Source organism: Cricetulus griseus, chromosome 2, assembly GCF_003668045.3.
Source record: "Cricetulus griseus strain 17A/GY chromosome 2, alternate assembly CriGri-PICRH-1.0, whole genome shotgun sequence".
Classification (NCBI taxonomy): domain Eukaryota; kingdom Metazoa; phylum Chordata; class Mammalia; order Rodentia; family Cricetidae; genus Cricetulus; species Cricetulus griseus.
In genome coordinates this window covers 64,212,610-64,233,321 of record NC_048595.1, presented here as the reverse complement: position 1 = coordinate 64,233,321, position 20,712 = coordinate 64,212,610, and the positions used below count along the sequence as shown (strand labels likewise).

The 20,712-nt window shown below is 37.8% G+C and overlaps 1 protein-coding gene across 2 annotated transcripts in view; it reads left to right on the top strand.

Moving 5' to 3' along the window:
* Nucleotides 1–20,712, top strand: part of LOC100756343 (coiled-coil domain-containing protein 171) — a 332,880-nt gene that overhangs the window by 105,753 nt on the left and 206,415 nt on the right. Inside the window, exons 12-16 of one of the 2 annotated variants that reach the window (XM_035439823.1) lie at nucleotides 10,755–10,861; nucleotides 12,496–12,585; nucleotides 13,490–13,690; nucleotides 16,814–16,981; nucleotides 18,511–18,699. In XM_035439823.1, the coding sequence (XP_035295714.1) occupies nucleotides 10,755–10,861; nucleotides 12,496–12,585; nucleotides 13,490–13,690; nucleotides 16,814–16,981; nucleotides 18,511–18,699 (755 nt within the window). Of the gene's footprint in view, nucleotides 1–10,754; nucleotides 10,862–12,495; nucleotides 12,586–13,489; nucleotides 13,691–16,813; nucleotides 16,982–18,510; nucleotides 18,700–20,712 lie in introns of those variants that run through there. The other variant, XR_004768216.1, reaches the window with a different exon arrangement.

The following is a 20,712-nucleotide window of genomic DNA, read 5'->3' as shown; positions in this document are numbered from 1 at the left end:
CCAGAGGAAGGTTTAGTTCCCAGAACCCACATGGTGACTAACAACTGTCTATAACTCCACTTCTATGTACACAATACAGAAGAACACTTATACAAGTTAAAAATCTTAAAAGAATTAAAAGTGTATTGTGTTTGTGTGCATGTGTGCATGCACACGCACACATGCCACAGTGTGTCAGTGGAAGTAGCCGGACAACTTGTGAGGTTTTATTTCTCTTTCTACTTTGTGGGTCCCTGGGATAGAACTCAGGTCATTAGGCTTAGTGGCAGGTGCTTTTTACTTGCTGAGCCATCTTGCTGGCCCCAGTGACCATGTTCTTAAACTTCTAGTTTCTAAATGCATGAATGCACTATAGATTGTAAGAGATATGTTGCCAGAAAGGACTGTACTCAATTAATGATTTGGTGTAGAGGCATTGCTGTTTGAATAGCTTGTGATGATTAGTTGTTCTTTTGTCTTTGTGGATCCATTCCCCTCTGGTGCTTGGTTTTCTATTGTGCTGTGTGAGGCTGATTTCATCATTTGGGCACCTTTGCCTTCTGGCTTCTTATTAGGTTAGGACAGTAAGCACCAATGGGGGATTTAAGAGGGTGGGAGAAGAAAGAAGTCAAGGTATTATTTCTTCCCATCTTCTGCTCTGTTGCGCCCATGAAGGAGCTTCTCCTTTCAGGAGCTGCACCTTGTACCAGATGGATCCTGTTTCATAGATGGGGCTCTTGGTAGCGGGGAGTGACAGTGTGCCTTCCGCTTGACCCTTCAGGGTTAGAGGTGTTGTTTTTCAACTTACCGTTTGGTCTGTCATGATAAATGTCATGCTTACCTCCATTTCTGTTAATAATCTCTTTAATAGATTCTCTCCTAGTGAACTGCTGTGAGGGTGTCTTTTCCCACTGACTCACATATGTATTTGGGATGTTTTTCGTCCCTGAATTATTATTGTTATTAATTATTATTATAATGGATTCTGTTTCTGCTTATGCTATCTCAGGTTGGATTGCTGCTTTCTCTTTTAGTCTGCTTTTTTTTTTTTTTGATTTTTTGAGACAGGGTTTCTCTGTGTAGTCTTGGCTGTCGTGGAACTCTATCTGTAGACCAGGTTGGCCTTGAACTTACAGATCCACCTGCCTCTGCCTCCCAAATGCTGGGATTAAAGGTTTGTGCCACCAGTGCCTGGCAGTTTTGTAATTTTAAATGTCCAACATTAAAATGAGGTAGTTACTTATTAGATATTGAGCTGTTCTCAGTAATTGCTGTCAAATATTAAGTAAGTCTGTTGTTTAATACTTTACAGAGAATATGACCCGTTAAAAGTATCCTATAATATTTTGAGGACATGTATGTCACATCCCTAAAAATTGTACATATCTCTAGGTATAAGAATCTTTGAGAGAAAGTCGATTCAAATAAAAACATACTCTCTCTCACCTTGTGATGGTGGCACATTCTTAGAGTGAACAACAAATTATAATCAGTTAGCCTGGGAAGAGTTCCCAGAGTTCCTCTTGTTGCTACCATAAGTAAGCAGTGGTTCTACCTCCTTTTATGGCCTCTATGTTCCTTTAAATTCAATAATGCTCTGCATCTACCCTGGATTTTAGGAAAAGTAATCCATAGTGGAGACGTAGAGATGAAGTTGCATAATTTGTTTGAAACTTGCTCTTTCAAATGAAATGACTGGGCCAGTGAGAAGGGCTTGCTTCAGAAGCCCAAGACCTCCCTGAATTCCACATTGGAAGAAGCTCCTATCTGTCCTGTGATCTCCACTCGTGTGTGTCCCCCACAATAATAGTAAATAGAAAAATTAAAATAAAATGATTGAAAATTATTTTTGTGAATTAACCTCAGTGGAGAACTGACAGTGTTTGCCCGGTGTTTTAGTTTTGTGGTTGTATATATTAGGAAATGCTCTGAAGTGAGTGTAACCCATGAGTTTGTCTTCAGGTAGCAAATGAGCATGGTTGAGTTAGTTCAGGGATGCTGAGGAGTCTTTGTATGTAGAGGATTACCTTTATTTTCTCATTGGTGTGACAGTTCCAGCTCATTTCCTAAGGTCTCCAGCACCTCTCCAGCACCTCTCCAGCACCTCTCTGACCTCACTGTTCTCTGTGCCTCCATCTGTCCTTTTTATTCTGCTTTCCTGATTGACAGGAATGATGAGTGAAAGACCCAAGCTCAAAACTTTCCCTTAAAAGATGAGTTAATTTTAGGGCTCTTAATGTATAGCATCATAAGTCTGCTCAATAATAACCCATTGTATACTAGAAATTTGTGAAGAGATTTGATCTTAAGTGTCCTCACTGTACTCCCCTGTCCACAAAATAGTCATTGTATGTAATGATGGATGTGTTAATTAACTTGATCAATTATTCTTCAATAAGGCCAGAAGATAACAACAACAAAAACTTGTTAGAGCATGGATTTTCTTTACTCTAAACTGCCCAGGCTTTGCATTTCATGTCGAAGCTTCTGTTTTTTCTTATCCACTGACCTTACTTGCTGCTAATTTGCCTGCTTGGGTTTGAGTTATCTAGCTTCCTATTGAAAACACCAGGCTTTCTCTTGCCTTAGAAGGGTTTATGATGGTTGTTCTTTCTAGATGGAGGGTTTTGTTATTATTTTTGTTTTGGAGGAGTATATTCTTTGGTGGGACATAGCTCTTTCCTATTCCCAAGTTCAAGTGTCCACTGCATATCCCCATGTGTTCTGCCTTACCACCACTCTTCCTTTTCTGTTGGACTTTTTTTTGTGTGCCAGAGCACCTATTATTGCCACACATTTCCAACATACTATTTGGTGTGTTTCTTACTGTATCTAAGTCATCTCTTATTCACTAATTTATAAGGTATTATGTGGTACAGTCACCCAAAAATTAATGAATAAAAGCATAGATGAATTAAAAGAATGTTGAAGTCTGTTTTACTTTTGTTGTTGTTTTGAGGCAGGATCTCACTATGTATCCCTGGACGGCCTGGAAATTGCTATGTAGAGTAGAGATTTCTCCTGGGTTGCTTTGTTAGACAAGGCAGCCTCCCTCTACTTAATCACGGACATTTGTTTTTATTCTACTTCCTACCTGCTACTGATATTGAAGTAGTAGTGCTTAAATCCCATTGTTTTCCCCTGAGGAGGGTGAAAGTTTGGGGGAGGGTCATTTTCAGCCTTGAGCCCATGCAGTCTTCTGCCTCAAATACAATATTTTTTGTAATACAGTGTGTGCTGTGCTCTAAAGCTGGCAGACACTGGGATGTGACTGGCTCTCTGTGAGACTTTCCTTGTGGTTCAGTCTTCAGTCCTCTGTGTAGACTTTCCTAAAGGCTTTCTTTAAGCTTTTCCTTCTTTGTAATACTGTAAAAATACTATGTTTCCTCCTACTTGGAAAGAATAAAGAAGCCATGAAAATAGTAGCCACAGGGGGACTGGAGACACGACTCAGTGGTTTAGAGCGTGTGCTGCGCTTCTAGAGGACCAGGTTTGATTCCTAACACCCATGTGGCAGTGTACAGTGGTTTGAAGCTCTAGTTCTGGGGGAATCTGATGCCCTCTTGTGGCCTCCACTGGCACTGCAATCAGGTGCTATACATGCACACAAACCACATTAAAAAAATAGCCCCAGAGATTCCGCCGACCGACCCAGGAACTAGAGCCCTCACTCAGTGGCTGATGGAAGCAGAGACAGCAGAGACAGACATCCACAGATATACACTGAGCCGAAATCGGGAATTTAGTTGAAGAAAGGGAAGAATGAAGAACGAAGGGGTCTGTACCAGGTTGGAGAAACCCACAGGAACAGTTGGCCTGAACAAGGGAGAGCACATCGACCCCAGATGCTCTTTGGGAGGCCAGTACAAGACTGATCCAGATCCCTGAACATGGATGTCAATAAGGAGGCCTTTGCACTCCAGGGAGCCTCTGTTGGTGGATTAGTATTTTTCCCTGGTGCAAGAAGGGACTTTGAGAGCCCATCCCACGTGAAGGGTTACACTCTGGCCCTGCACACATGGGGAAGGGCCCAGGACCAGCACAGGAAGATTTGGTGGACTTTGCAGAGCCCCCGTTGAGGTCCCTACCCTGCCTGGGGAGTGGTGGGTGGATGGGGTGGGGGAGGAGGGATGGGGGTGAGGGGAGGGAGAGGGAGAAGGGACTTGAAACAAGTTTGTTCCCTAACTAGAACTAATAAATAAATTTTAAAAAATAGCCCCAGAGTTGGATGTTTTTAGGCATATAATGTCACCTAGGAATTGATTGGGCAGTCTTAAGGAGTGCCTTTAGGAAAATCAGGAAAACAGACTGGACTGTTTATTTCTTTTCTCGTCCTTGACTTCTTTCACATAAGAATATTTCCCACACTTAGCATCATTTTAGGATTTTGATTATTTTATAAACACTGTTGGATGTGCTGTAGCCAGAGACTGAGAGTGGCCACAGAAGCAGCACTCTGGTTCCAATTCATGCTGTTTGCTACGTTCTTGCATTCTCCCAGTTTACTTGAGGATTGTAAACCAAATTCTTAGTCATTCATAAGTCTTATAGATTTAATTAATGAAGACCTGTGGAGTGACTTTCCCAAGAGTACTCAACATTCTATAGTATATCAAATCTGTGTAAATACATGAAATGTATTATAGAAATATATATACAACATATTTGTATCACATTGTTAAATAAAAAAGAAATATATGACAACATATGTTATTAACTTTTCCTAATGCTAAGAATGCCCATAAATATCAGAATATCTTGTACCTTGCTTAAAGGCCAAAAATAGAAGCCATCTCTCTGGCTCCATCTCCTCACAGTGTGTTAGAGATAGTAACTGGTTGCAATAAGACAATTGTAGGGTATTTGACTCATAATAATTCTTCTCCATTTCCAACCTTCTCCTATACTCTTGTCTTCTTTTCTTGGATTTCTGTAATTTCTTTTTTATTTACCACCACTCACCATTTTTACTTCACAGTAACAGTGATTTGAATGAGAAATGTCCCCATAGACTCATGTATTTGAAAACTTGGTGCTGCTGTTTGGAGAGGTCATGTAAACTGTAGGCAGTAGAATTTTGCTGGAGGAAGTACACCACTGGGGTGGGCTCGGAGGCTTTATAGTTAGCCCCACTTCCTGTTCTCTCTGTTTCCTGGTTGGATGAAAGTGTGATCAGCCAGCTTCCTACTTATACTGCCATACTTTCCTAGACTACTGCCATTCCTCCTCAGCTACAATGGCCTCTACTTTAGGCCAAACCCTTTCTTCCTTACATTGGTTTTATTACAACAGAAGAGTAATTAGTACAATAGTTATACATAAACTTCATAGGCCTTCACAGAAATGAATCTCAATTCTTTTTCATTGTAAAGTTTTAAAATACACTATTGTTCTCCTTTTTTGTTTCTTTTCCATTGATGTGAATTATATTCAATTAAAGTGAGTCATTTTTTAAAAAGTTTCACCTTGATTTTTGTTTACTTTGGTTTCTTTTAACTTTTAAATTTAGAGATTATAGTACTTACAGTATGTATAAGTACATATTAAATATAGCACATATGCTTATATATACTAATAGTATATACTTATGTCCTATATACTTATAAACTTATAGTACATAAATAAAATATTTACATAATTAAAATACTAAATATTAAGCACAACTCTGCTTATTTATGTTTCTAAAATAGTCATGTGATTCCTTATGATTTTTAAAGCAATCATATTTAAAGTAACACTTGCCAATAGATGAACCTAGTTTATGCATATAATGTGTAGAAAAGTTGAGGATATGTAGTAGTATTGGAAACCAGATAAATATTTAGCCTACATTGTATGTATGTATGAATAAATCAATCGGTTAACACACACACACACACACACACACACCTCGTATACACACATACACAGAGAGCAACAGAAACAGAATGAAAAGTTCAGTCAACTTCTCATTTGTGTTATCTCCTTGATGGTAGATACTTTGTTCACCATTGTACCTCCCACTTTATGAAGTGGAGGATGTAAAAAAACTTCAGGTGAGGAAGACGTCTTTTTACTGAATGGATACATGTGCTGGTGAGTTATATGAAATAGCAAGTTGAGCAAGCCGTGGGGAACAGACCAATAAACAGTGGGGCTCAATGACTTCTGCTTCACTTCCTGCCTCCAGGCTCCTGGGTTGCATTCCTGTCTGTGTTGTAACCTGAAATAAACACTTTCCTCCATGAGTTGCTTTTGGTTATAGTATTTACCCAGCAACAGAGAAATAAATGAGGCAAGTGCTACTTTTGGACTCAGATGGAATATTTTATCCATCTTTTCTTCCTCTATTACTATCTATAGTATTTTATAATTTTCCTCCCCATTCATTAACTCTTCATTTGTATTGTGAGCTTTAATCTCACTGTGTAGTTCTGGCTGGCCTGCAACTCTCTGTGTGGACCAGTTTGGTCTTTCGCTCACGAGCTCTGCTTACTTCTCTCAAGTGATGGAATTGCAGGCATGTGCTACCAAGCCTGGCTCCACTGACATTTGTGACACATGAATATAGTAGTAGGCTCTCTGCAGTATCTTCTGTGGATTAGATATACTCCTTCTTACTACTAATTTCTCTTTGATAATAAATACTAGCTTCCCTGGTACAGAAAGAGCTTCCTTTTTTCTTTGTTTTCCAGCCATGTGGTTCTTCATGGAGACCAGGTGGCAATATGAGTAGCAATGTCAATGGAACCATTGCTATATTTAATTCTGTAAGCATTCTTTCTTGAGAATTAAGAATTAAAGCAGCAGAATTAAGAATTCCCACAGTTTGGGAAGGGAAACAGATTCTCTCTCTCTCTCTCTCTCTCTCTCTCTCTCTCTCTCTCTCTCTCTCTCTCTCCCCTCTCTCTCCTCTCTCTCTCTCCTCTCTCTCCCGAGCCCCTCTCTCTTGCTAGATGGGGTTTCTCTGTGTAGCTTTGTCTGTCCTGGAACTTGGTCTGTAGACCAGGCTAGCTTCAGATATCTGCCTGCCTCTGCCACCCGAATGCGGGTATTAAAGGTGTGTGCCACCACCGCTCAGCCAGATCCTTCATTCTTGCCTCATGAAGGGTAATAGTGAGGTGAACCACTGTCATTTTTAGTATTTTTTCCTTTTTTTTTTTTTCCTCCTAGACAGGGTTTTTCTGTGTAGCCCTGGCTGTCCTGGAATTCTTTCTGTAGATCAGTCTGGCCTCAAACTCACAGAGATCCACCTGCCTTTGCCTCCGGAGTGCTGGGATTAAAGGCATGTGGCACCACCCAGCTTTTTTTTTTTTTTTTTTTTTTTTTTTTTTTTTTTTCATTTCTAATATTTTGCTCTCAGGATCCATGGATCCTGACAGTAAGAGAAGCAATACCATATTGCTGGTTCAGAGTGTACTGTTTCCTGGAAAGTATCAACACCATACAGAAACTGTTCAACACCATGAGTTTTCAAAACACCATTTGACTAGTGTGTGTGTGTGTGTGTGTGTGTGTGTGTGTGTGTGTGTGTGTGAGAGAGAGAGAGAGAGAGAGAGAGACTTCATTCAGAGTTATAGCAAGCATTGAGAAAGCCAACCATTTCCTCATTTCTTAAATTATAAAGTGAGTGCTCTGGTTTTGAAGTAATGATGTTTGGAATACATTGTAGTGAATAAGGTGTTTTGTAAATTTATGGATAGTGATTGTAGTAGTGTTTTGAAAAAAAAAAAAAAAGGCCCCCAAAGGGAGTGGCACTAATGGGAGGTATGGCCTTGTTGGAGTAGGTGTGGCCTTGTTGGAGGAAGTGTGTCACTCTGAGGGTGGGCTTTGAGGTCTTCTATGCTCAAGCTGCAGCTAGTGAGACAGACCACTTTCTGTTGCCCTGCACAAGATGTAGGACTCTCAGATGTACTTCTCCAGCACCATGTCTGCCTGCATGGTGCCATGTCCTACCATGACGATGATGGACCGAACCGCTGAAAATATAAGCTGCCACCTCAATTAAATGTTTCCTTTACAAGAGTTACTTACTGTGGTTGTGGTGTCTCTTCATAGCGATAGAAACCCTGACTAAGACTGATTTCATCCGAAACATTATAGTTAGGGAAGGAAAAATTATACCTGTGTGTCTTAGTAAGAAAAAGGCACTGTCTATTTCATGGTAGAAATGCTTCAGCATAATTATGTTGCCACCGGGTAGTTGGCTGATTTACTCTTCCCCTCCCCTCCTTCGTCTTCCCCTCTTCTCTTCCATCTTCCTTCCCCTTCTTCCTTTGTTATAAGCATTTTGTCATGTTAAGGATAGTCATTCATTTTATAATAAATATTGGAAGGAAAATAAGACTAATTTATATTTCAAGGAAAGTGCATTGCATGAACATTTTTTAGGCAAGAAAATTTAATTTTATGTAATATTAAAATGTATATGTAACTCAGTAAGGAGAGGGCATATTGATTAGTAAATGTTCTTATTCAGATGATTTTATTCTTCTGAATTGTTTTAGAGTAAGTTCTCTCGCTAAAAACTAGCAGATTTTTCTGGTTGGTTTTGAATGGTTTATTTACAGCTTACTTTTTGCAGTGGCAAAATTATACAATTTTTAATCTTGTTTAAGAGAGCAGTTAAAAATATATCCGGTAAGATTGTCAATCAGGGCTGCTGCAGAAGGTCATGTTGATGTGTCCATGATCCTTGCTGCTGCCAAAGGCCATGTTGATGTCGTGGTCCATGTTACTGCTGAGAGGCTGCATTGATGTCCATGATCCACCTATGAACCACCATGAACCAAGCTGCTGTTGGCAGGGAGACATCCTTTGGAGTGCTATCGATAACTGCAGATTCATAACTGAATGAATGAGAGACATTGAAGGCTGCTGGGACAACCTCTTTCCAACTCCCTGAAGAAAAAGAAAGTCCAGATATGAAGTTATTGAAGAGAGTCCTAAAACACTGTGATAAAGATGCTGAAGTGTAGCTCTTCACAGTTGATGGCTTCTGGCAGGGAGTGGGCTCAATTTTTTTTATAGGGCTGGCCACTAGGAGTTAGACCATGCTCTAATGACTATATGGTCAACCCAATATGGACTTGGTGTATTTTTTATTTTCTTCTCTTTTTTTGTGGGGGTGGTGGTGTGCAAGGGTGGGAGGGTAGATCTGGAAGGAATGGGATTCTAATGTGATTGGTGTGAATTGTACAAAATTCCCAGATAATTAACAAAAATACTATGTTGGGGAAAATTGTAATGAGTCATCTTTCCAAACCCAGAGTCATCCCTAGCAGTGTCATTTCCTCTGCCATGTGGCTCAGAGCTTGTGTGTTTTTTCTGTTTAGAATAAGTATTGCTTTCATATTGCTTTTGGTCTTTGGTTGGGTATTTTAGTTTTACTTATGAAAATCTAACTTGTAGCGATACTTAAGATAGTATTTAAATATACCTTGATAAATTTCTTAACTTTATCAATATTTCCTCCAAATTAAAGCTTTAAATATCAGCAATATTCTGAGATGAATGAAGTTGATTTATTATTGACTGGGAACTTTCTCCCCATCTCCTCTTCACTCCTGTCTTCTTTCCTGTCCCCTATGAGCTCCAGCCTTTGAATACTTGAAAAATGGATGAGTGATGTCATATTGTTGTGTATTCATTGCTTCTTCCTTGAATTCCACTGCATATTGTAGAGCAGACTGATCTTCCTTACTTCTGCATGTCTAATGCCCCAAATTAATACACAGTAGGAATTCAGTTCATTAGTTGTGTGACTGAATGAACCCTAAAACATGCCTTTCAAATGCTTCTTTTATTTACTTTTTTGTTGTTAGAGACAGAGTCTCACTATTTAGTCCTGGTTAGCCTAGAACTCACTTTGCGTACTGAGCTGGCCTCTGTCTGCCTGTCTCCTGAGTGCTGGGATTAAAGGCATGTGCAACTATGCCCAGCTCACAAATGCTTCTTTAAAATTTTTTCCTTATTGTAAATTTTTTATATAGTGAAATATTTGGAGTATAAAATATAATAAATGGGGAGAAATTATAAGAGGACATGAAAAAATTTTTGCATGAATATTTTCAAACTAAATTTGATATCTGTTTTTTTTTAATTTAAGAAATGGTAAATAAAAATAAGCTTTATGCAGTATTTGAAATTCAACTTTTTATTCTTTTGGCATAGTATTTGGAATTACACTTGACCATGTAACATTGATTGGTCCCGTTAATTTGACTTGTGTCACAACTACACTAAAATAGTTTGAGGGTATAATATAAAAATACTCATATTTTTATAATGAATATCAGCCATCAGGATTTTAGTAGCATTTTTATTGTTTATTTAAAATGTCAATTTGAAAATTCTAAATGCTAAAGAGTATTTCTAGGTGAAAATGATATATTCTTGGTTCAGAAGTTATTACTTAAGCAAAATATCTTACTATAAAATGCCTGACTGATCAGAAACACGGAAAGTAAGTATATGTAATTCCTCTAAACAATGCTAGTATAGATGATTTAATTGTTGGATAGTAGGGACATATAAACCCTGATATTGCTTAGGAGATATGGGGGAAGATAAGTGTCTTGATAAGGTAGAAATAAATTTGAACTTAAAATATCATGAGCTTTAATTTGGCAACTTATTTAGAAACAGTATCAGTACTTGGCTGGAGAATAAATTTCTGTTCAATGTTTCATGTCTTTTTGGCTTTCTTACTAATTGTAATGTCTCTGTTACTGTTTGCTTAGCTTTTGTGCCTATGTGACTTGAAGGGTGTGTTTTCATCCCACATTTTTCTTCAGGCATCCACAAGGACAAAGATAAGCTTCCCAGCTTCTCTGTTGTCCTTGAGACTTTGAGGCGGACCTTGACAGATTACCAGAACAAGCTGGAAGATGCGTCTAATGAGGTAACACGTGGACTGTTTGGCTGCACACACGGCCTTCAGGCAGTACCAGTATGCAGCCTTTGCTTGTTACAAAGGTCAAAAAGATTGGGGATGTTGAATTGACAGCTTCACAGATACAGAAATAATAAACCACTTGTCACTGTTCTTTCTTCAAGTGTGGCCTAAAGTAGTATTTCACTCCCACAGTGAAAGGACCCTGTCACTTGTGGCCTGTGTGACATATCTGTGCAAATAATTTAAGTGAAATGTGTTCTGTTTAAATGTCAGTATGTTTATGATCTGGGGGTAGCTAGTAGAAATTTAGGTTGCATCAAGAGTTTAAGGGTTTGTAAACCACAGAAATCTTAATAAAAAAAGGAAATTAATCTTTGTGCTCTAAAGGGAGTTAAGTGTTGTTAGAAGTTTTTAAAAACAAGTGTCTGTTTGATGTAGACTGGAATCTTTTAATTTGCAGATTAAACAGGCTCATGCTTCTGTTTGTCATCTCATTTGTATTGTTTAATGTGTGAATTAATAATTTTCTTGGGTATTAAAATATTTTATGAATTCATGCTTTAAAAATTGAAGAGTTTATCTCGTTATATCTTGTCAAATTAGTATATGTAATAATTACAATAGTTAGAAAAACAACAGATTTTTGTGCAGCCATAGACAAGTCACACGGCTTAGAGTTTATCTCTTTGTTTTATGTAATTCAAAACCTGCAAATTCACTTTGTGTACTGTAATGGTAGAGGTTTATTTTATATGTTCAGGGTAGACAAAGAAGGGCAAGTCTGTTCTTTAAACACATTCTGTAATTGTTCAGAAGCAAAAGTGACCATTAAAATAATTAAATTATTTGGAGAGCAGACATTGCTAAGTCTTTTCCTAGAGAACCAAGACAACCTGGATTGTTTGTAGTTTTGAAGTTCTTCAGAGGCCTAGGCCTGGAAGCTGCCGAGTAACTAGGAACATATTACCCACAGAGAATTGTTATTTGGGAGGATGAATGTCACATGATCCTCAGCACAGTTGAAAAGTCGACTCAGCAGGCTTTGGCTTAGTAATGTGCTTTGTTGTGAACCAGTGCCAGAGACAGCAGTGGGGAGACCAAGGGGGTGGCCGCAAAGAAAGCAAAAAGAACAGCCTGACAGAAAGAAGAATGAACTGTCAAAGACAATAAATCACAGGCAGTGCAGGACCAACTGATGACCTGCCACAGCCTCCCCAGTAGGACTGCGTGTGATGGCCCGAAGCTGTCATATGAAGTGAGCGACCAGTGAATACCCTCTTGATGTAAAGTAAAACAGTCTCCTGCTTGCTCTCTCTTCTTTCCTTATAGATGGCACTGCTCCTGGCATTTGGTCCAGTAGGATTTTGAGAATAAAGTTATGTTTACAGTAAGAATGAAATCCTTTATATAGTGAGCACAATAAGACCATCCCTGGCGTTTTAAGGCTGAATGCTTTCTTTTCAGCCAGGTGAGCCTGTGACAGAAACTGCATAGCCTTTAACCAAAAGAAGTGTTGTGCCTAAGACTCAATCACTGTTGAAATATTTATGCCTAAATAATTGCATAGCAAGTATTTAAAAGTTAGCTTTTGGGTTACTCCTTCTTGAAGAAATGTCAAAAAGCTATTTTTCTTTCATCAGCTAAGCAACATAAATGATGCCAAGGAAAAGACAAGCAATGAACTGGATTCTACAAAACAAAAGATTGAGTCTCACGTTAAAAGAATAAAGGTATTGCAATTTGAGTTAACTTTTTCCCTTTGTTAAGAGACAAATATATTATGAAGGAATTATTTTAGAGAGACCTGAAAATTAACCTTCCATTTTAAAAGTACTTTTGAGTATACATTAAAATTTTTTGTTGATCAAACTGTTTTGGTTAAAGGAACAATTCATTTCTCTGATGTAATATTACAGATCAAAATGCTTTGAGACTTAATGTCCCACTTTAGATAAGTATTAAACACATTTTGTATAAGCATATCTGTCTGTGGAGTCAGTTTTGCCATTCTTGGTTGGAGCCATTGTTTTTAGTACATCTTGTCTGGCTAATGGGCTGAGACCACAGTTGGCGAAGCTTCAAGCAAATAGTTGTTTTTATTTTCTGTGTTAGTTTCAGCTACAGTGCTACAAAGTGTGCTTTTTCTCAGCATTCATTGGGCTTCTTTAGTGTTGGTGTTGAAGCTGCGTGTAATGGAGGCGGTTCAATAGCATAGTTTAGTAGAAATTTACATCGCATTCTTGAGATTTCTATTAGTATTTGAAGTGTCATTGGAGAAAAAATGTCATATTAAATGTAAAGAGATTGTCTCCCATCCCATGTGACTTTAAGTGTTAGTAAAGATTTTTTTAATCACCTTTAAAAAACAATGGGTTAAAGGGAAAACTTTTAAATATCTTTTTTGGAGTAAGCAGTTTTAATAAAATGTATGTGCTTGAACATTACAACTTTTCTAATTTTTGAGTGAAAACATTCTACTTAGAAAACACTTTCAGTAAAATACCCTAAATGGTCGGCATCATAAGCAAATGGTAATTATTTTACCCTAAGGTTTTGAAGGTTTTCATCATGTTGCTGTTTGGTGCTCTTCACCTCCTGCCATTCCAATCATTTTTTATTTGGTGTCTCTGCCAGGAACTGCAGGATAAGCTGACTGAGGTCCACAAGGAGGTCAGTCACCTACGAACGAAGTGTGCAGACCGCGAGGCCCTGATAGGCACGCTCAAGGTGGAGCTACAGAATGTGCTCCACTGCTGGGAGAAGGAGAAGGCGCGGGCTGCCCAGTGTGAGAGTGAGCTGCAGAACCTGTCCCAGGCCTTTCACAAGGACTCCGAGGTATCGCCCCAGACACAAGGCACAGGAAGACCTTTCACTGACCTCAGCTGGGCATGTTACATGCATCAATGACTGGTGTTACTCCTATCCAATTTAATTTAAAAAATGGTCTGAGTGTGTCACACTTTGAAATGCTCCTCACAGTTGCAAAATCCCTTCCTCAGTTCTGCCTCCTTGTCCTAATTTGTGTGTGGGGAAAAAAAAAGGTAACCTAGTTCAACCCTTATGTCACTTGGACCATTGGCTTTCTTCCTCGGCTTGAATCTGTCATATCTCACTCTGCCATTTTCTGTTCTGTCTTGTCAAGGTTGGCTTACTTGCCAGTAACAACATCATTTTTTATTAGAGTAATTCTACAGCGTGATGGAAAGAATCTTTTTTGTAACCAAATAGGTTTGGACTTGAATCTTGTTTTTTTTCTGTTTACACAGAGCCTGGCTGTTAATTCCCTTAATTGTAAAACAGGAATAACAACACCAGACAGTCTTCTTATTCTTTATAATTATAATATACTAATGAAAACCGAGAAAAAGAAAAGTTTCACAAAATTAAAACTGCAAGTTAGATGCTCTGGATAGTTGTGTATCCGTTTATATTTATTAGTAACTTATTAAAATTATTTTGAGATTTATTTGTTTTTATTTTATGCCTATGGATGCTTTGCCTGCATGTATGTCTGTCCATCACATGGATGCCTGGTGCCCAGAGAGGCCAGAAGAGGATACTAGGGCCCTTGGAACTGGAGTTACAGACAGTTGTTAGCTACCATGTGGGTGCTGGGACTTGGATACTGATCCTCTACAAGAGCAGTCTGTGCTCTTAACTGCTGAACTGTCTCTCAAGTCCTGTTAATGATTAATTCTTAAAATATCATGATAAAAGTTTCATATTCTGTATCAGCCTGTTCTGCCTATAATTTTCTTTTACTTCTGGGATATAGAGCTCCTGTGGTTGATGGATTCGTTTATCTAAATTCCTGCATATTGAATTCATTATTTCAACAAATACAAACTCCAGTGCCAAGAGAGTAAAAAGGAAACATTCTTTCCACCCTTAGAGTCTGGGATTTCAATTGTGTCCACATGAAGGGCTTGGAGTTATTCTACACAGCAGATGATGGTGAAAATTAAGGAAACCAGAAGTCTGACTGCATTGTGAAGTCAGTGTCTGGAGTGCTAGGTTGGGTTCAACATGTGTAAACTGATTTTGGATCTTGTGATGATCTTTTCACACCAAATGGATGACTCCATCCCTGGTTTATCACAGCCCAAGCAGAAAGGACTTCGTGGTGACAAAATGAGTCATCCTCTTGGAGAAGCTTCTTTTAGCAGAGCTATGCTCTTAGTTAAAATGTGAAGGACAGTGATTTTAGTGCCTGAATATTACACTCCTATGATTGTACTGAATCAGATTTTTATACATTTCAAACCACTTGAAAGTGTAGAAGCCATCTTTAACTTTGTTTTTTTTTTTTTTTTTTTTGGTTTTTTGAGACAGGGTTTTTCTGTGTAGCTTTGGAGCCTGGCACCCGCTCTGAAGACCAGGCTGGCCTCGAACTCACAAATATCCACCTGCCTCTGCCTCCTGAGTGCTGGGATTAAAGGCGTGTGCCACTAACGCCCGGCTCTTTAACTCTTTTTAAAGGAATAGTGCACAGTACATTTGTAGCAGCAGAGTTTACGTTTTCTTTTGTTTTTGTTTTTTTTGAGACCGGGTCTCTCTCCACAGAGCCCTGGCTGTCCTGGATTTCACCATGTAGACCTGCTGGCCTCAAAGTCACAGAGATCCTCCTGCCTCTGCCTCCCAAGTGCTGGGAGTTTTTAATTTCTTGATCCAATTTTTTTGGTGTAACTATATTTATTTATTTGCTTAATTGTTGTTTTTAAATTACTGTGTTTGAAAAAGTGAGCAGTATATGGATGAGTTACTATAATTTACTTTGAAATGTTCAGGAAAACAGTTGCTACAATTTCCAGTAACAAAACAAAGTCTTTAATACACTATATTTAGTTCTTTAGAAAAAAAACTACATTATTATTTCCATTTTTTCTCTCAATTTTTCTTCTTTCAAAATTTTTCCCTCTTTCTGGTATAGTAAGACATTTTGAGGAACTGATATTATCCACATAAAATGTTTATTTTGCATCTTCACAATTACTTCGTCTTCTGAGTTTCATGTTTTGAGATGAAGTTTCTATAAAGAGGGCAATTTGTCATCTTAGTTAACTAAGTTCTCCAAGTGTACTCAAAATGAGTCAGAGTTACACTGGATTCTAGAGCAGAGTAAATATCTTTAAGCCATTCAGCAGGGGATAGTTAATGATTGTAATGACAATATGTTTTAAAAGGGTTTTTCAAACATATTTATAATTGGACAGTTTTGAAAATGTGTCTTGGGCAACCTGTCCACTTTAAATTGCTCTGTTACTTTGTAATACTTAAACACCCACCGATGCCCAGTGTGCTGAATACAATATAAACCTCTAAGTGGGGAAAACAAATGAGCCCTTCTTCCATATCTTTCATATCTCTGTGTGCTTTGCCTAAGGGGGTCGGGATAGATTTCCTTTAAGTGGTGAGTTGAGTCAAATGTCTGGGGAAGAAGAAAGCTGCGTGATTGCGGACATGTAAAGTACAGATGCTGATACAGCGTGCCTTTCATTAGAATGGAACAACACTCTTATCTCGATGCTATTTTATGACTTAACATCTGTTTTTAAAATGTAAGTAGGAAATTAGAGAATTACTATATTGACTTCAAATTAAAGGTTCTTATAAAAATTAACCCAGGTACCTGTGATACAGATTTTAAAACTTAGACCTAAGCAGGTGCTTACCTCCCAGCAGTAGCATACTGTAGCACAGACTCTGTCTTCTGGCATCTAATTAGAGTTGTGTTTTCAATACCAGTCTAAGAAGTCTAAGCAATTTAAAGTGGACATTAGTATTTTATCTAATGCTCAGTTCTGAATGTGAGAAAAAAGGCCATCTAAATGATAATAGCTGGAACTTGAGTGTTTTCCTTCTAGATTAAAAAAATGCCTGACTACTTGTACTGTGTATTTGACTTCCTACAGTGTTTATATTTAGGAGTTAACGAGTCCTTTTTTTTTTTTCTTGCAGGAGAAGCTAACCTTCCTTCACACCTTGTATCAGCACTTGGTAGCAGGCTGTGTGCTGATAAAACAACCAGAAGGCATGCTGGACAAATTCTCATGGTCTGAGCTTTGTGCCGTCTTGCAGGAGAATGTTGATGCCCTCATCGCAGACCTCAACAGGGCTAATGAGAAGGTAACTGTCCTCAGGCACCAGATACCTCCATTAAATTCAGTGACATTTGTCCACATCACAGTATCATTAAGAGAGGCTGACATTCATCTTATTTCAAAAAGAATTTGGATGTTAATAATTCAGTACCATTAATTATGGCTTGTCTACAACTCAGTTTGATGCCATTGCTGTGGGCATGCAGATGTGACTGAAGTCTGTATGAAGTCTCTAAGCCCCACTTTCTGTGCAGGACATGCTAATACTACCAGCCAGTATTAGCCACAGGGACCTAATTAAGAGAAAATCAGTTAATCTTACTGATGAAGCAATGCAAAGAACTTAGTCATTTACATTAATAAACCAACTCTTTATGTTAGCATAAGATAGAAACAGGATGTAGTTATTTAAAAACATCATCTTAAAAGTCTTTGCTTAGGAAATATGAAATATTGTTTTAAAAGTACTTAGAAAAAATAAATTATATTTTGACTTGTTTCTTCAAATGTTACAAACTGTGTGAGAAAACACAGCCCATATTTTAGAATGGGAAACATGTATTTTATAATTAAAACAGTAGACCTTACAGTTACTTTACCATTCTATAAACCTAGGAATTGAGTCTTTTCCAAACAGAAAAAAAGCCCTGTTCTTGCTATAGGAAGTTAAGAGGTATAGTAGCTCCTGTATGTTGCCATTTAAGATACTATTACTTACCCTGGGCCTGTTGAACTGATTAGAGCTGTGTTTGTGACAAATAAACAGTGATGTAATGTCTAGATCTCAGTTATGACATTTGCTGTTGGAAGGACCAGAAGAGAAAAACAGTTCTGTGAGTTTAAAAAAAAATGTTGTATTAATGAAATGGCCCAACTTCAAAGGTGAGATCTTGTATTATTGAACATTTTATTTTCAGTGTACTAACGGTACAAACAAAGGCATTATGAAGTAGGGCTAAGAAATGTGGGGATAAACTGAGAAGCAGATGCTGTCTGTGACTGTGAGTCGGTACTATGGGTTAAAACAGACTGATAATTAAATATGTGCTTTACCTCTCTGAGATGAGGTTTTTAATAGCCGCTCATAGCTTCAAAACATTAATAGACATGCATGTTAGAAGATACAGGTTTTCTTTTTAGTGTTTGTTAAAATGAAAACTGGGTGTAATGTTTTGTGTAAAATGTTTGCTCATTAGTAAATCGTATTTAAATATTTCCTTTTTTACCGTGACACCTCAAATAGTCTGAGCTTCGGTTCTATAAATAAGAATAATTTCCCAAATTATCTCTGTGAAATTGATCACAGAAAAAGACACTTTATTAGAAAGGAAAAATAAAAATTCATTGTTTGGGTATCAAAATTATTCTTTTTTTTTTTTTTGCTAAACTGTCTAATTTACCACGCCCCCATAATTTATGGTTCTTACTTTATTTAAATTTTAACTTAAAATATTTATATGATCTTAGGGATAAAATGTAGTGGAGAATATATGTGCTTTCTTGATCCACAGAGGTGACATCATGTCTCAATCTGTATTTCATTTCCATTCATAGATGAGTCATCTGGAGTATATTTGTAAAAACAAGTCTGATACAATGAGAGAGCTTCAACAGACCCAGGAAGACACCTTAAGCAAAGTGGCAGAGCAGATCAAGGCTCAAGAGAGCTGTTGGCACAAACAAAAGAAGGAGCTGGAATTCCAGTATTCTGAACTTCTCCTGGAAGTGCAGAGGAGGGCACAGGTACGCTACCCTACAGAGAACTGGGAGGAGCCAGGTGAATCTTAGTGAAACACTGCTTAAAATTTGCAAAGAATTAATAAAAGTATTTTTAAAAAATAGCTGCTCTGTTTAACCGTTTCCATTCCTTCCCTCCTCTTTTTGGACAGAGTCTAATTATGTTGTTCTGGCTAGCCTGAAACTCAGAGATCAGATCCCCTTACCTCTGCCTCCCAAGTGCTGAGAGGTGTGCACCACCATACTTCAAATGTTTGCTTTTTGTATCAATTCTAAGTCAGTTTAAACCTTTTTGAAGACCTCATAGAACTTGTTTATGTTATGATCATGCAAACACACATTGATCATTATGCTACTTCTTATAGGCAGGGATGATAGTTAACAATATATAGATGACAATATGGAGAAAATACGTTTTTAACTACCTAAACCTTCTGTTCCCAATCAAACCTAGCATAGAAGATAAAATACATCTCACAGTGATTGTACAGTAGGACTTGCAATTATAATTATAATTCTCAGGTAACGTTAGAAGGTATGTTACCTGTTTTGTTTGTTGATGTGACAATAAAATGTCTGTGTCTGTTCTGTGCGTCTGTTTTAAGTGTTGACATTTTACTTGAGTTTGAAGATAATTTTTGTTGTTGTTAAAACTCTTATCTTTTTGGTTAAATGAGGAAATCTTTTATTTATTTTAAAAATAAAGTATTAGAAGGTCTGGTAAAATATTGCCAGTGTAAATATCCTTTTATGCAGCTTATTCCATTTTAGGGGCTTCGATTGAACTTAAGCTCATTTGTGGTTAAAATGTATTATACTGACTTAGGGGTTGAGTTGGGGTTTACTGGGTTTATAGGCTTTGGGGAATTGATAGAGTCCCTTGCAGTCTGACCTAACAGATTAAATATCTGTTGGATATGATGGCATTATTGAAAGGTGGCAAAAAGTAGGAGGTGGAGCCTGGTTGCAGGAAGTAGCTGACTGGGGGTATCCCTAGAAAGACATCTCTTGGCTTCCACTCCTCTCTTCCTGCTTCCTGTCCACCATGAAGTGAACTGCTTCACCTTCCTAGCTTCCTGCTGTGCATCACTGTGTTGTTCATTCGTGACAGAGCCGAAGATCCCAGGCCAGAGGAAATCCTTCCTGCCTTATACTTCCTCAGAGATTTTGTCATAATGGTGAAATTCTCATATCTACTAATATGAGAGGTAGAATTATAGTTGCAAAATAATTTTGAGGAGTAAGCTTTGATTAAGAATAGAAATTTATAGGCCCTATGTGAACTTGGGCATTTCTATGTGGATTTTAATTAATCAGCAATCTTATTTCCTGAAAACAGCCATTTGTTCTTTATATTCAGCTACTAATCCTATATTTTCAAACAAAAATAAAAGATCCGGGTCAGTGGAGGGAGCTCACAAGTGTATAGTTTGATTTTTTTTCTTCTGGGAGACAGAATGTCTTTATGTAGCACAGATTCACAATCCTCCTGCATCAGTCTTCCTAGTGCTGGCGTTATAAGTGTGTCCTCCAAGCACGGCTAATTTGGTGTTTTGGTTAATGTAAGCGCTCATATAATCTTACTCTGTCAAGGCTTCAAACATTTCCATTGTCAGAATGTTCTGTGCCCTCTGCCTGTCATTTTTCACTTTTCATGGGCAGCTATTTTTCTCCTGTGTCTCATTACTGACCAACTGTGCAAAGTTTTGAATTTTGTATAAATGGAACCATTCAGTATTTATTCATTGGGAGTTGGCTTATTTCACTCGATGTTGGCTTATTTCAACTCGGAGTTGTTATTTCACTCGAATATAATATTACATTGTTATGTATCAGTAGTTTATTGTTTTTATGGTTTAATAGTATTCCATTTCATAGCCACATCACAATTTTATTGGAAATGGGTAGATGGGTATTTGGTTTATTTCCAATTTGGGGCTATTATAAATAAATATTATGCAAAAACTATTGTACAAGTGTTTTGTCAACTAATGGTTTTATTTTTCTTGACTACCTTCA